Source organism: Drosophila novamexicana, unplaced genomic scaffold, assembly GCF_003285875.2.
Source record: "Drosophila novamexicana strain 15010-1031.04,08,12 unplaced genomic scaffold, DnovRS2.1 tig00000960-arrow-arrow-pilon, whole genome shotgun sequence".
NCBI lineage: Eukaryota > Metazoa > Arthropoda > Insecta > Diptera > Drosophilidae > Drosophila > Drosophila novamexicana.
In genome coordinates this window covers 1,523,047-1,538,946 of record NW_020824833.1, presented here as the reverse complement: position 1 = coordinate 1,538,946, position 15,900 = coordinate 1,523,047, and the positions used below count along the sequence as shown (strand labels likewise).

The 15,900-nt window shown below is 43.1% G+C and overlaps 1 protein-coding gene across 2 annotated transcripts in view; it reads right to left on the bottom strand.

The window, feature by feature from the left end:
- Nucleotides 1-366: 366 nt before the first annotated feature.
- LOC115765247 (glycine-rich protein DOT1) overlaps nucleotides 367-15,900 on the bottom strand; it is a 99,475-nt gene continuing 83,941 nt past the window's right edge. The window contains exons 3-5 of one of the 2 annotated variants that reach the window (XM_030708713.1): nucleotides 6,672-6,831; nucleotides 6,014-6,202; nucleotides 367-1,667 (exon numbers count right to left, since the gene is read on the bottom strand). In XM_030708713.1, the coding sequence (XP_030564573.1) occupies nucleotides 718-1,667; nucleotides 6,014-6,202; nucleotides 6,672-6,747 (1,215 nt within the window). In that variant the 5' untranslated portion in view covers nucleotides 6,748-6,831 and the 3' untranslated portion in view covers nucleotides 367-717. Of the gene's footprint in view, nucleotides 1,668-2,784; nucleotides 4,808-6,013; nucleotides 6,203-6,671; nucleotides 6,832-15,900 lie in introns of those variants that run through there. The other variant, XM_030708714.1, reaches the window with a different exon arrangement.

Below are 15,900 nucleotides of genomic sequence, written 5' to 3'. Positions count from 1 at the left end.
TTTAAATCACATCATCCTTCCATATGATCCAAATCTAAGCAAAATCGGGATCAACATTAATTCTACAAGGGTATTCAATATTTTTTTACAATATGCATATAACGTATTAGAGCTCTCTTTCGACCCATATAAGCTTTAGCCATGGGGATTGGTTTTTTAAACTTTATAATAGAGTTCTACTGTATTATAGAGTGTTATTTCATTTCTGCTGCCATTACTTACCACCGACATCTTAATTAATCCCATGCAAACAATGAAAAAGCAATTTGTGGTCTGGCTTTCAATTCTTACGACTTTCTATTTACAAATAAATCGATTTTGTGTTTTGTTGCGGGTTATTTGTTTCAGTTTGTGTTTCTGTTTTTCAGAATTTGTTTGAATTTTGATTTTGGTTTATTATATTTAGTTTATGTTTAATATGAACTGTATTTGATTTCCGTATTATTAGTATTATGTAATTCAGTATCAACGCATGAGTACATGTATATGTATTTGTATTTGAATTTGTATTTGCATTTCTGTATGTATTTGTTTTTGTATTTGCTTTAGTTTTTGCATGCAAGTATTGTTCTTCTATTAGTTCATTGAAAACCCTCCATTTGATTATATATGTGTAGTATGCACGAGTATGTTTAGCATAGTTATAAAGGGGGAAATTGGTGGAAACTATTACAAGATTGTTTTACTCCGAGTTATTTAATTTTTGTGTGACGCTCCTCATTTGCCGTAGTAGCTGCCGGGCGGCTGGGTGGGGTAGCTTTTGGCGCCGCCGGAGGAGTAGCCATCACTGCTGCCGCCGCCACCGCCCCCACGGGAAGAGGGGTTCTCGCTGAAGAGACCGCCAAAGTTCTTGGAGTTGAAGATCTCGCCAAGGCCGCTGCCGCCGCCATGGCTGGCAGCGCCGTTGCTGCTGCTGCCGCCGCCGCTAAGTAGGCTGCCCAGGAAGCTGCTGGCGCCGCCACCGCCGCCATTGTTGCCGTTGGCACCGCCTCCAGAGAGAACGGAGCCAAGCAGGCCGCCGAGCAGATTGCTGCCAGTAGATGAGCCGCCGGATGATCCACCGCCGCCGCCGGATGAATAACCTCCGCTTGGTTGATAAGCGTTATTGCCCCCGCCGTTGGCACCACCATTGCCGCCATTGGCGCCGCCTCCTTGCAGCTGCTTGGCTATTTGGCCTGCAATGATACCGGAAACCGCTTGACTCACCGCCGGATTGGAGAAGAAGTTGGAGAAGAAGCCACCGCCTTGCTTGTCCTTGGGCTTCTGGGCGGCGCCGCCGCCGCCATTGTCATAGCCAGGCGCGGGCGGAGTATAGCCGGGCACAGGCTGATAGCCACCTGGAGCGGGCTGGTAGCCACCTGGAGCTGGTTGATAGCCACCAGGAGCGGGCTGATAGCCGCCCTGCGGATTGTAGCCACCTTGGGGATTGTAGCCGCCGTACGGATTGTAGCCAGCACCACCATTGTTATTGTTGTTGTTGTTGTTGTTAGGAAGTGAGGGATAGAGACTATGACCGCCAGCCGAGAAGCCATTACCATATCCACCGGCGCCGCCGCCACTGTAGCCACCAGCTGCGCCTCCAGCGCCACCCTGGTTGCCATCTGCCTCCGGCAGCGGAGCGCTGGGCGCATTCGGTGCATACGAGTTGTGGGTGTTGCCGCTGCTCACTTTTCACCAGGCAGGCAGCGCAGTAGCAGCACAGCAGTAAGCAGTAAGAGTTAGCCACAAAAGCGATTGACAACAAAAATGAAAAACAAAAAATCAAAGAAACAGAAACATAAAAAGCATTAGGAAAACGGGGCAAAACATATGGCATAAACAGCAAACTTAACATAAATGAAATAAAAGCACAACAAACCTATGAGTGGAAGGGGAAGGGTGGCGGGGTGGTGGTTGAAGGGTTTTTTGGTATGGCCTTCTTTTGAATAACTTAGCTTAGCTTAGTTTCATTACAGTTGCTCGTTTCATTTTGATTAGCGTATTATGCATATGCCTACAATCGATAAAATTATCGTTATCGTTATCGTTATCGTTATTGCAACATTTAAATCCTACACAACTTTGAGTTTGATTTGTTTTTCTTTTTTTTTTTTGTTTTTTGTTGCTTAGTTCTTATAAGTCTTCTCTGCCGTATGGTTAAGTTAATTATTTATGTGTATATTTTAAATATATGTTTAAATATATATATGTATATATGTATATATATATATATATATATATATATATATATATATATATATATATATATATATATATATATATATATATATTATTCGTTAGTATGGGAATGCTATGTACAACGCCAAGTTATCAACTATTCGAGACGGTCAATATAGATATATGTAAGTAATGCCTCTCTTGCCTGTTTTGCAGTGGGCATAGTTGAATAGCTTGAAAACCCTTTCGTTAACATAATGTCCTATGTCTAATAGATATCAAGACGTTTATCTTCAATATTTAATTAATATTTGCATGCACTTCACATGGTTATTTTATTGGTTGTTTGTATTTGTTTTTTGCCAGGGTTAAGTTTAAGTATATTTCATCAAATGCTTTAGTTAGTTCTTTAATACTGTTTACATGACATTTTTAGTAGAGTTCCAATGTGGGTGTGTGTGTGTGTGTGTGTTTAAACAAATAAATGAGAAATCAAATTAACAATGCGCAAAATGCGTATTCGGACGGAGTAATTATATTTATACGTATATACTTTCGATTTGCTCTATTTTCAGTTGATTTATTTGCAAATAAATTCGTTTTACAAAAATAATAAAATACGTAAAAATTAAACTGAGTAATAATAATTATAATAAAAAGTGGTTCAGGTGCGTGCAATAATAAAAGATATACAAAAACGTTAAATTTAAATATTTAAATGAAATACAAGTTTGTATATGTTTTTTTTAAACATGTTTTTAAAACATTTTCTGTTTAGTTTTCTTATTCATTCAAATGAATATTCGTTTTGGTATTGTTTTGAATTGAAATGAAAAGAGAGTGCTGCCTGCTGAGATTCAGTTCTTATACCTCATCATTTTTATTATTTTTTAATATTTCAAATTATTATCGACTGAATCTGGCATCAGGCAGCTGTTTGATCTGTTCCAGATGTCCGATTTGTTGCAAGTTGTTAAAATGTTGTTGCAAGTTCGTGAGTTTGTTGCGGGATTTCATTGAAACTTTTGGCATTTAATTGATTCTCAACTATATGTGTATAGCTATTTTTCGTAATTCTTTTTTTTTTTCCTGGCAGTTATTTTATCTTTTCATATTTATCTTAATATTATTACTTGCAAATTTGATTGGTAACTCTCTGCGTTTTCTCTTACTTTTATTATTTTGAATAATTGCAAACGACTTTTGCAAATAAAAAAAAAAATTGTTTTAAAATTACATTAAATTGTGTACTTTGTGCACTTTTTAGTAAACCGCTTTAAGTAAACCGCTTTGGTTACTAAATTTCTTGATTTCTAGAGCGGAATTCGTTTTTTTATTTAAATTTCGATTTTTTTGTTTTAATTGTAATTTTTTGCTTGCAGCCCTAAACCTGCTTATTTTGCAATTTGATTGACACGCGTAGCTGTAGCTACAACAACTGTGCCTGGGCTGCAACTATTTCAATCGACAGCAACTGCAACTGCAACAACTAAATAAAAGCCGGAAATGGTTGCCGCAAAATTCGCAGCAGCAAAAAAAATTAAATTAACTGTGTGTGTGCGTGTGTGTGTCCGACATGCAGCCAAGTCTGTGGCTGTTGCAAGCACTGGCTCTAAGCCCCAAATTAAATTCCAATTTAATTGAGCTGCAAAAAACAGAGAGAAGTGCAACGAGCCTTCAGGGCCAGCACTACGCATAGACCGGCTACTAACTGAAATTTGGACCAACACACAAATCAGCTCACACACACACACACACACAAACAGACACACGCACGCACGCACAATCTTATTTGAATATTACGTATACGCTCGGGGCGTGGTGTGCTGTAAGCTGAGAATGTATAGAAAATAAATAGCTTCAATAATATTGTGGGCGTGTTTTATGTTTTGTCTATATGCAAAAGATTATCCTGCTTGTGGGTTTTACTTAAATATGCCTTGTAACCAATTATTTAACGCTTTGTTCTTGTTTCCATAGGTCTTTCCTGTCAGTAATGTTGTTGCTGCTGCTGCTGTTGCTGTTGCTGTAGATTTCGTACAAGCCCGCTTTAAGTGTCTTAATCTAGGGCCCAAAAACCAGTGAAAATAATAAAAGAAAATAAGGGGGAAATTGAAAGAAACCAAGCAAGCAAAGGATTTGCACATGGTTGATCGTCGTCGTCGTGTTGCAGGATCAAGAGTGAAGGGTATCAGTGGCGGGAGAGCAACTGCTGCATCTTATTACGTGCTGGCACTGTCGCGGCCTCCGTTAGCCAGCAGCAACACCAGGACTGCGAGTAGACCGATGAGCGGAGCGCTGGAATTGACGCGTCGCCCCGCTGCCGAAGGATGTGCTTGGGTCTGGCGATTGTAGGGATTCTGTTGGTTCTGGTTCTGGTACTGTGGCGGCGGCTTGTTGTACATGTTCGCATTCTGATGATGTGTTTGATAGCCCTGATAATTGCTTCCATATGGCGCCAGACCGCCGCCGCCGCCTCCGAGGATGCCTATGCTGGAGCTGGGCATGCCGACGCCGGCGCCGCCGCCAGGCGGTCCGCCAGTGCCGGCCGGTCCCGAATAGAACGGCAGCTGACCAAATACGAACGGTGGATTGTAGGGGTTCACCGGCTGCAGGCCATGCATGGGATAGCCGGGATTGAGCACGCTACCTGGATGATTGGGTTGGGGAAACTGTTGAAATGATGGTGCTTGCGTGGGCGAATTGTAGGGAAAGATTGGCATATTGGGTATTATGGGCATATGATGCTTGGCCCCGAACACATAATGCTGATCGATCCCGGTGGACGAGGCACCCGCGGCCCCATTCGAACCCTGAGCACTGGCGGCGTTTTGGTTGCCACCCTGGCCGCCATTTTGTGCGCCGCCCTGGCCGCCCAACGGCTGCTGGTTGCCATTTTGATGCCCACCGTTCTGGTTGTTATTATTGTTATTGTGATTAAAATAGGTGTATGTGTTAAGTGTGGGATTCGATGAGGCCGGCGCAAATATATTATTCTCAGGCCCCGTATTTAGGCTGGATCCTGTTAGTAAGCCGTTGCCAGTGCCACGACGAGCGAGAGCAGTGTAAAAGAATGAGACAGAAAATGCGATACAATTGGTTAATCAGCGCTGAACGATCCACAAGCTGCTGCTGCTGCTTCTGCTGCGTGCGAGTAAGCGAGCGTTCAGGCTCAAGCTCTCTCGCTTTCGCTCTCACTTTATATGGCGTCTACTCTTGCCAGAGCTTGGAGCTTGGATCTTGAGCTTTGGCAGCAGCAGCAGTGGATGTGCATGTGAGCGTGTGTGTGTGTGTGTAAGTGTTTGCGAAAGAGAGCAGCAGGCAGAAGCAAATGAGCGCAACTGCGATGCATATGCATGTGTATGTATTTGTGATGTGCACCAGCCAAAGCTTAGTGTTGTAAAATGAGGCAATGAATGAGCGGGCGAAAGTGCAAGTGGAATGAAACAAAAAACACAACTCCATTTATATGAGTAAGACAAAGATAGCGTAGCATTTGTGTGTGTTTGTGTGTGCATGCGTGTGTGAGAGAGTATTGGGTAAATCTCTTGATCTATATGTATGTATGTAGTACTTGTAAGGTAGGTTGTTATATACAAAATAAACATTGAAAATAAAGCAAATGATAAGTAACAATTATCAATGGGCACCTCTAATATACATATATATATGCATTCGTACTTTTCTCTATCCGTCTGTAAGTCTGTCAATCTGTGCATCTACGACGATTCTTCCGCCGTCAATTTGGTAAAAGCCCCGCCCGATCCCAAAATTTCAAGTGAATAAGGCATACAAAATAATATCTCAAAGAAAAAATGAATAAAAATAAAAGAAGCAAAACAAATAAAATAAATACCTGACGGATTAACTGACGACGACGAGGAGGAGGGATTTGCCTGGTTGCTGCTCGAGCCGCTCTTGCGCTTGCAGGTCGGATAATTGCCGCAGTCCTTGCCATCGCGCTGATTATAGCTGCACGAATCGCTGGTGATAACGCACTCCTCAGTGGGCAGGCAACCAATGTCGGCACAGCCGCGTCCATACTCTTCACAGTTAAACGAAAACGGAACCGAAGACAGAAACGGATACGGAACCGGAACCGGAGTCGGAGTCGGAGTCGGAGTCGGGGTCGTATTGGTGTTGGTGTTGGGAGCAGTTTGTTGAGTGTTTGGTTTCGAGAGGGGAAAAAAGTTAAAATAATACAAATTATAAGGTAATACGTGGTCGCGTAACGATGAAAACCATGTTGATCGTGATGATAATGAAGATGACGATGACGATGACGATGAATGCATGATAATTTGTACATTACGAAAAGACGGTTATAAGGTGGTGGGAGGTGGGATAAAGGACACAGATCCGAGCAAGAATCCAACGCGTCAAAAGAGGCGTGGAAGGAGTAACAGCAGGAGGTCGAGTAGGTGAGGGAGTAGAAAGATGATCGTAGAGTGATACAGAGAGCAACGAGGACAACAAAAAACAAAGGTATTCAGCTCAATATTACGTATACGTACTGGAATAGGCATCCACATGGTTCAGCTGCAGCATTGCTGCTACCAGCAGCATTAGGGTAAGGCGTGCCACGCCCATATTATACGGTATTCTCGCAAGCGTGCTTTTATGTATGAGCTCAGCCAGATCCTTGGATTTGCTTCTACTGCTCGGGTTTTGTTGCTGCAAAGAGAGGAAACTGATTGTTAGCTAGTTGGCGGCAGATTCATAAACACGTCTTCATTCCATTTATTCCATTCCAAGAAGGATAGCCCGAACCTATGTACATACATGCATAGGTAGCAACAGAGCCCAGTGCAAAGCCAACTTTATTTATCACATTGACAGCTGGGCTCAAGTTCATTGCGGTTGTTTGCGTCACAACGCAGATACAGGCGCCCAGTTGGACGCCCGGGCAGGCGGGGGGCAGGGGCAGACACAGACAACAGTCAGCAGACGCCGACCAAGTGGCGTCGCATTTGTTTGGCGCAGTTTTGCCCCGACTTGACTTTACTTTACATTACTCTGCTTGCCGCATATGACACGCCCACACGCGTCCCGCCTCCGCCTCCGCCCCAGCCTGCAGTCACACATTTGTTGCTTTAAGTGTCAAGGGGCCAGAGGCCCAAGAGCAGGAGTAAAGGGCCTGCGAGTAGTCGATGGACTCTCACAAATATTCGATGCTTAAAAAATATACTGATAAGCAAACCAAGTTACATATCATGCCAATGATAACCTCTAACGACTTCGGCTTCGATCTCATAAGACTTGCCTTAACGGGTTAAGACCCTTATGTACATTCTGGTGAGGATATTCTAGAACTAAGAATTAAGCCTTATCACTGAACTGAACACGGATACAAAACAGTGTAGATCAACTGTAGTAGATGGCCAAACATAATGATATAATACAAATTTAAGATACAATATCCTTGATCACACTATGCTAGACTTAAGGGGCAAAAGGTTCTTCCGTAATACCTTATCAGCTTCATAGGGAATAAAAGACAATTTCATCGCAGTCCTTTTTCAATTTCTCTTCCAGGGTTTTGTTGTGAGTAAGTTTTGAATGTTGGATAGGACACGCACAGATTATATTAATCACAAATGGTTGATATGAAACCCTTTGGCACGAAATCGATAAGTATCGATTCTCAAGCGTAGAAGCGCTAGATAAATCGAATATTTTATGTAGGTTGCAGTTAAGTATGCACATACCCCAACCCGTCCCCGGCAAAAATGTATTTTTATTTTAAGCATAGTCTTGGGCCTCTTTATGCCTTGGATAAACACCGAAGTTAATCAAGGATGCATTTTCCGCAGAGTGTAAAGAGTAAAGAGTCTTTGTATAGGAGAGCATAGCGCTGGATTGAGGGTATCTGCTTATCGGGCACTCCCGACCAGAGCACCTTTTGCTGTTATTATTTGTATAGAATAGACCTTCGGGTTGAGTCAAAAATCGACAACTTGTCCACGTTTTATGCCACTCTTGTGAAACATGTCGCGCCACAAATTGATTGGCAAAAAGAAAAAAAAAAGTGGCACAATTCAAATGCAAATAACTTGAAAAACTTTTTTATTCTTTCGTTTCACTTCCAGAGGAAATATCTAAAAGATGGCAAAGTTGAGCTCCGTTTTCTTCTACTTCTGAATTCTTAAAAACGTGAGAGCATGAAAATGTTTTGTGAAGACGAAATTCGTATCAATTAATCGAAATCTGCGCCGTTTTCTTGGTAACGGGCAAAAGCTGATTAATAAATAAAACTGCAAGTGTATTCAATTATCGCAAGTTCCACTACAGATGCAAATGTATCTTTTGTTGGTACAGAATTCCTTTGGGTTTTTTGATCGATTTTGTTGGATTTTGGTGGCGGGGAGGGGGGATGGAAATTGCACAGGATATGAAAATGAAAAGCGAATTGTTGGCCAAATGAAAACGCATAAATTGGGCGTCTGCCGATGATTTGTGGTCCGCTTCATTTGTCCCAGAGAATGCGGCGCCGATGCGGCTCCATAAAATGTACACGAATTGCAGAGTTTGAGAGCCGCAACTTTGACAGGGCCCACCGCCAGAGTTGCAGCAGGAATTTTGAGGCATTAAGCTGGCCAAAAAAAAGGACACACACAGACTCAGACACACACACACACACACACACACACACACACAACTGACACTGCAATGTGTTTTGTATGTTTTCGTTTATTTGTTTTTCTTTTGTTCATTTTTTGTCTTGCGGCAAAGGCAGCGCACACATCATTTGAGCTGGTCCTGGTCATGCTTCGGCTGAACAGCCAGCGTCCCGCTCCTGTTCCTGCTGCCACTCGCACTCGACTCTCAGTTGTCCATCCGCTTGTCTCTGCGTCCGTTTCGTGCATTCGTCTGTGTTGGGATATGTCCGGGCCGACGGAAGCCAAAAGTGGAAATGCATGATAAATGACACGAGGTTTTCCTTACTTTTTACACTTTTTCTCTCGCTCGCTCTCTGCTGCCGGGTTTTCCTTTTGTTCGTGCTGCTCTTACACACTTGCCCCGCTGGGGGAGTGCGAGCACAAGGGCGGCAACAACAACAAATTTTTATTTGAAGATACAAAACAAAACTGGACGAAAATTGTGAAACGATGACGTCGTAAATGTTTTGTTGCAACAATTTTTTTTGTCTGTGTGTGTGTGAGAGAGAGAGGGAGAGTGTGTGTGTGTGTGTGTGTGTGTGTGTGCAGTCAAAGAATCACACAAGAATAAAAAGCAGCAAAGCAAACTGTCCGCGAAACGGAAGCTCAAACTAAAACAACTGCAAGGGACGCCCAGCGCCAGCGAGTCAGGACACAGGCCACAGGCCACAACACAACAGCTCAGGACAGAGGCAGGCGCAGGGTACAGCTGCGGACCGGCTAGAAGGAATCTGGTAATGAGCTACAATTGAGAAAAGCCTTGGAAAGAGATATACAATTTGAACGATTTATAGTTTGCGGGCTAAGCTCTTGTCTGTCTAAAACTTAATAGTATAAAAGATACAAGTTTGTAGACCAATACAGTTCCTAATCTCAGAAACATCTTCATCTTTTTTTTTTTTGTTTTTGTTTTGATTCAGAAGATTTAAAGTCGACTGCTAATTTTAATTGATAACATAATTTTTTTAAAGCAAATCACAAGTAAAACTATTATTTTTTCGTCCTCTAGAGTGTCAAAACCAGAGGACAACAATCGTGATGTGTAGACCTGCGGCCTTACATGTACAAATATTTTCCACCAAAAAGAAGAGAAACGAAGTGAAACTATTTGATGGGGTAAGCGGGAAAGCGCTTTGAAGACTTACATTCAAGCTGGGCTCCGAACTACAGGAGCTCAGTTGAAAAGAGAGGAGCGGAATGACTCTTCAACAGTACGCAAATCTCTGAAACTCTCTTTGAGTGAACGTTGGGGGGCATGCAAAAAAGCTTTAAAAGCTTACATCAAGGCTGCGCTGCATTGCAGCAGCTTAAGCAAACTCAATGGGAGAAAGCACATCAAAGCTGAGCTTTCGCGCTGTAAATTAAAATAGTCGTGTTCAAGTTCAAGAACTTGTCGAAACCTGTTTTAGCAAATGCAGTTGCATTTGCAGCAGCTGTTGCATTACAGAATACAATTAAATGGCCATTGACTGTGCCTAAATTGTGTAGGGTGCACAGCGACGCGGGCCGCGGGCCGCCGGGCCGCTCTGTTTCGCGAGGCATAAACCGAAAATTCACACTTGGTTACTTTCTTCATGACTTTGGATATTATTGTGGTTTATGTTAGTGCTGTCACTTGCCTGTGTGCTGCTGCCCTCGTCCCCGGCGTCGGCTGCGTCCCCTGCAGCTGGCACGCCCCGACGCCCACAGCGGCAGCCGCATGTTGCCTGCCGCCGTGTGATGTATGACTCCATGAAATGCGATATATTCATGTTAAATTATTTTTGCAAAAAAACAACAACGAAACGAAATCGAAACGCGAACCGTTAGGAGACGAGACGAGACGAGACGAGACGAGCGAGCGACGAAACGAGTAGAAACGAAACAACATGAAACGACAACTGCGGCTGTTGATGACAAAGAGAACACGAATGCGAATGCGAATACGAGTGCGAATGCGAACGAGAATGTGAGAATGTGCATACGAATGCGGATGCGGATGCGGATGCGGATGCGGATATGGATGCGTACAGGCGCTGGGCATCGGGCAAAGCGCTTGCCCTTTAAGTTTGTTGCTTAAAGCGTAAGTGTTGCACAACGCCAAGTGGCGCCACATTGTTGCAGTTGCCGTTGCAATTGAACAAACAATTAAAAGTTTTAAATATTGTGACAGCATTTTTACAGTTAATTGCACAACGAGCCCGCCCCACCTCCCCATTGCGCTCAAATCCCTCACACAGCTGCCAACTTCATTTATTACTTTCCACCAAGTGCCCCCCTCTAACCACCCCTGCCCCCCTCACTCTCAACAATCCACGCCGTGCGCCAACATGACTTTTTGCAATGCTCTATATAGGTGGGCAAAAAATAAAGTTTGGCTTTAGTTTTTCCTGACGCTACTCGATTTAATTTTCTAGTTTTTTTTCCCCCCTTTTTCGGAGGGTCGGGCTCGGGCGCCTCGTCCAATTGTGAAATGGCAACTGGCGCAGCAGCTGCAATGCTGGCGGCAGCTCACAAACTGACAACCATTTGTCATTACCGGCGGAGTCGCGGCGGGGGCGGGGTTGGGGGCGGGGCCGGTAGCGGGTCGGCGCCTTTTTGTAGGGTATTGGCAAGCGCCATATGTTTAAAGCGTTTAACAAAAAAAAGTTTAATTAGCGAATGTCGCGAGGGCAGTTCGAGTCGTGGTCGGGGTAGGGGTCGGGGTCGGGCCTGGTCGGGCATGCCCCGGATATGACCCTGCAATTCTGGCATATTAAATTCCAGACAGCAAACAAGAGAATTTCAATTCGTGGCAAGGCGCCCCAAGGCACACAATTTAGTTGACTACCCCAACAAAAAAAAAAATAAAAGAAGCAAAAAGAAGAAAAACCCCCGGACAAATTCCCGAAAATCTTTGTAAGGCAGTTAATTAAAAACTTGAATGTGCAGGGCAGCAGATGTGCAATAGGTTGGGGTGGGCTCTATCTCTGTGTGTGTGTGTGTGTGTGTGTGTGTGTGTGTGTGTGTGTGTGTGTGTGTGGGCGTATGTGTGTGTGTGTGTGTGTGTGGGCGTATGTGTGTGACAAAAGGCAGCCCCCAAGGCCCAAAACAAAGAGCAAAATCAGCAGCTGGCAAAAGAAGACCCATAATTGAAAGTGCAGTTAGTTTCCACACTAATTGAAATGAACTAAACTCGCCTCAAAGTTCGCATTTTATGGGGCACACAAGAGAAATTCTCAACCTAATTAAACTACACAATAATTCAAAATCAATCAATTAAAATACTTCATTTGCCAGCTGCTCGTATACGACATTTCAATCAGACAAAATCAAATGAAATAAACGGAAAAATGGCTTCACAATCGAGCAAATAATTCAAACTTGAATAGAAACTCACTCAATATTATTAAAAGCTGAATTTAATGACAGCGCTCCACAAAAGCGTTGCTCTAAGCCTTCTCGATGCTGCTTACTAAGCGAAGCGGACCAATCAAATTCAAGCAATGCTTCCCTAGTTACGAATTGTTACTAGCCAATTATCAGACGAATTAAAGAAGAAAAATACTTATTGCATGTTGTCAGCATCTGGATATAGTATTTTTCTGCAACAGGCAGAAGGCAGAAGTTATAGCTAATCAGCGATATCCTGTTTCGTGTCTGACCAATCGATATACCCTGGAGCTAATAGCGGCTTATATTGGATGTAGAATACCTTAGAGTACGCATAAAGTCAGTTACTTAACTTTTTTGGATACCCTACCCGTTTTCTTCCTATATTCAAATACACATTTGTAAAGGTATAGTCTATATGGGCACACTTTTGTATGTCATATGCCCTGATCTGAAATTGCAAAATGATCGGACAATAAACACCGAGGGCAATTCCCATAGTAGAGTTGTGTCTAGTGTGTTTAGTTCAGACCTAGTTCGATTGAACGGGTCATTAAAATGAACTACTGAACTTATTCAGTGATTAGTGAACTAAATCGCTCATTTGGTTCACTCGTTCAGCTATTCAGTCGGTCATGAACGATGTATTCTGTACTCGTTCAGTCGGTCATGAACGTTGTATGCAACTCAGCAGCTCTGCCGTTCCTGAACGATACATTCTTTTGAGATGTTCAGTTGTTAATAAACATAATAGATAGCGGCTGCATAACTAAGCGAATGGTACATGACCTACTGAATAGCTGAGCAGAATTCAGAATTCAGAATTCAAAATGAACGAGTGAACTTATTCAGCAAATTGAACTAGAAATCCCCACTCTATCCCATAGCTTGTGTGTGTATAGAAGGAAGTTTTGATATTTGTAACGGCAGCTCGGCGCTGGGATCTTGGTATCTTCCCTAATAGCGCACTCTTTCTTATTATTCAAAATATGATTATTTTCAATTATCGTATATTTGCCAATTTCTTACAAAAATGTACTAAAAATACTTCTTCGTAATGAAATATTTGGGTTTTCTTCACTTAGTAAATAAATTGACAAATGGCGTTTAGTTCGATGTATGGAGCGGGGCACATGCAAATGCCGCCTTAAATCATCTGATTTAGAGCCCAAATCCGCAGCGGAAAGCTCCTAAGTCGCACTAGGAAACGACGGAACAGCATACAAAGGGACAGATGCACAGGCGCACGGCAGGGCCAAGCAGGCAGGGGGGGCCAGACACGGGGCGGGGCTAAACAATTGAATGATGAATTGTCGCCCACTTGGCAGATGAAGCGGCAACAATGGCCTCGAGCTTTATGCGTGGGAGCGCCAGCATGTGCGTCCAGGATATGGACATGGCACCTGTCCCCCGTCCCCTGTTCCCTGTCCCCTGCCAGCTTCTGTAGCCACCCCAGCAGCAGCTAAGCCTTTTGCGGCACAATGATGGATCTCCTTAATTAAGTTGTAGTTGGCGCTGGGGCTGAGCTGCTGCTAAATTGAAAAACGCATGAAAAATGTTGCCAGGCATATTCTTGATTATGACAAGCTGCTGATGGAAAGTGTTGGACACTTGCCAGTTATTGTTCGAGACATTGGATACCCGAGCATCTTGGGCTAATCTAATGGCGGCTCATCAAGCAGCGCCAGCTGTTCAACACTGCCAACAAAACGATCGTTGAGAAATTGCATAAGCTGTCACAAGGCCGAAGTAGAGCTTGAAAAATAGAGGAATATTAATTGGCTTCCGAAATGCTTAATATATTGTTGAAGCTTCCTTTCTCGTTTCTAATTAAGCCAAATGAAAATAGGTTCGGCATTCATTATTTGATGCTTTTGATTCCCTGAGCAAGTAATATGTCCACATATGACTTCCTCACTTCACAATTACAATGCTCGAATGTTGAGAGCATGTTTTGCATTATAATTCTCAACCTGTTATAGCTGTGTTACTCGCGACTTTTCATTCGCTGCGATTGCCTGTCAAGCTATTCATTCCACATGCAACCGCAACAAAGCCCGCTTGAGTTTAGCGCTGACTGGCTGCAAAATGGAATATTGTAAATAAATTATACATTTTCATATTTGTTGTGCGCGTGTCGCTCTAATAAACACATTTATTTGGCCAGCAGCCGCAAAATGTTGGCTGTTGCATGCAACGGAATTAATACGGAATGAGAGCAGGCGCACCTCTAATGCCCTTTCCCTCTTTTAAACAATATGATTTCGGTTTCGTTTCGGAACAATAGAAACTCTAAACGCACTGGATATTATGGCATTTGTGCTGAATACTCTTCAATTGATTGGGGATTGATGCTGATTGATCGCAGAAATATTTCGCTCAGCCTGCGTTATAAATATGTACTCTGTGCGATGTCATATGTCGGAAACACGAAAATAGTGTTAAATGGATCCTTTGAGTCAAATTTATAGTTCTTAAAATCAATCAATCTCCAACTGCAATCAAACTCAAGCCCTGGATCAGATCATGAAAATATTGGAAAATATAATAACAAATCAGGCAAAACTCCTAAGGTTTCCTTTTTCACTTTCTTTTGTGGGTGCAGTTAAGCATATTCAAAATAGTTGGAAAACGCAATGTCACAAAGCCTAAAGGGTCAGGGTATTAAAACGTATTGACACTTGTTGTGTGTTGTTCTAGTTGTGTGAGAGAGGGAGGGAGGGAGAGAGAGAGAGGGTGAGAGGCAGTGTGCACACATTTTTGTGCACTGTCTCTGTGGTAAGTGCGGGCAATAACCAGTAACCAGTTACCAGTTACCAGTTACCAGTTACCAGTTACCAGTTACCAGTTACCAGTTACCAGTTGGCAGTTTTCCCCAAGGAACCCTGTTGCAGTTTTCGAATGCTGTTCATTTTGTTGGCTGACATTAAATTTGACGCGGCTTAAATAATATTTATGAATTTATGGCTGGCTAGCACTTTAATTGGGGTTTTTGCTACCAAATGCCAAAACAATTTTGCATGATTTATGCCAAAAGCTTAAGCAAGCCTGCTTGTGGTCAAGGGACACGAAGGGACGCATAGAATATATATAAATACATATATGTCGAACTCTCGTTTAACTTCGTAAAGACTCTATTAGTAAATAAAATGCCATAAAATATTTATAAATAAGCTGCGGGGCTGAAAAAGTGCTGCTCCATAGGAAGCTAACCCGACTCGAGACCCTGCAGTCAAATGCAGGGCCGTAGTCAAAGCTAAAGAGGGACAGCATAGAGCACAGAGCACAGATCCCTCGTTCATTGTTCACAGTTTTCAGTTGAGCATAGCTAAACTGTATTTGAGCTATGCCTGCTTTCTCTCTAGCTCTCGCTCTCTCCCCTTTTTCGCTCTCTCTCTCTCTCTCGCTCTCGCTTTCTCTGTACTTTTCTATATGACATTATGCAAATCGCTTGGCAGCTGCTGCCACTGGATACAAAGCAGCCAGAATGCCGATACGGATGCACCCTGGCAAAGACTTTAAGTGGATTACAACAGCAGCAATATGCAACAGCAACAGCAACAGCAAGAGCGACATGCAACAACCGCCACGGCAATGGCAACTTGTTAGCTGCCAGCGGGCTGAGGCAAGGAGCCCAACAGCAAAGTTCAATAGTTGTTTGATTTTCGATATGACGACGCGGCTCAGCAGAAGGACGTGGACACGGCTGCGGTGAGGGTGAGGGTGTTGTCGA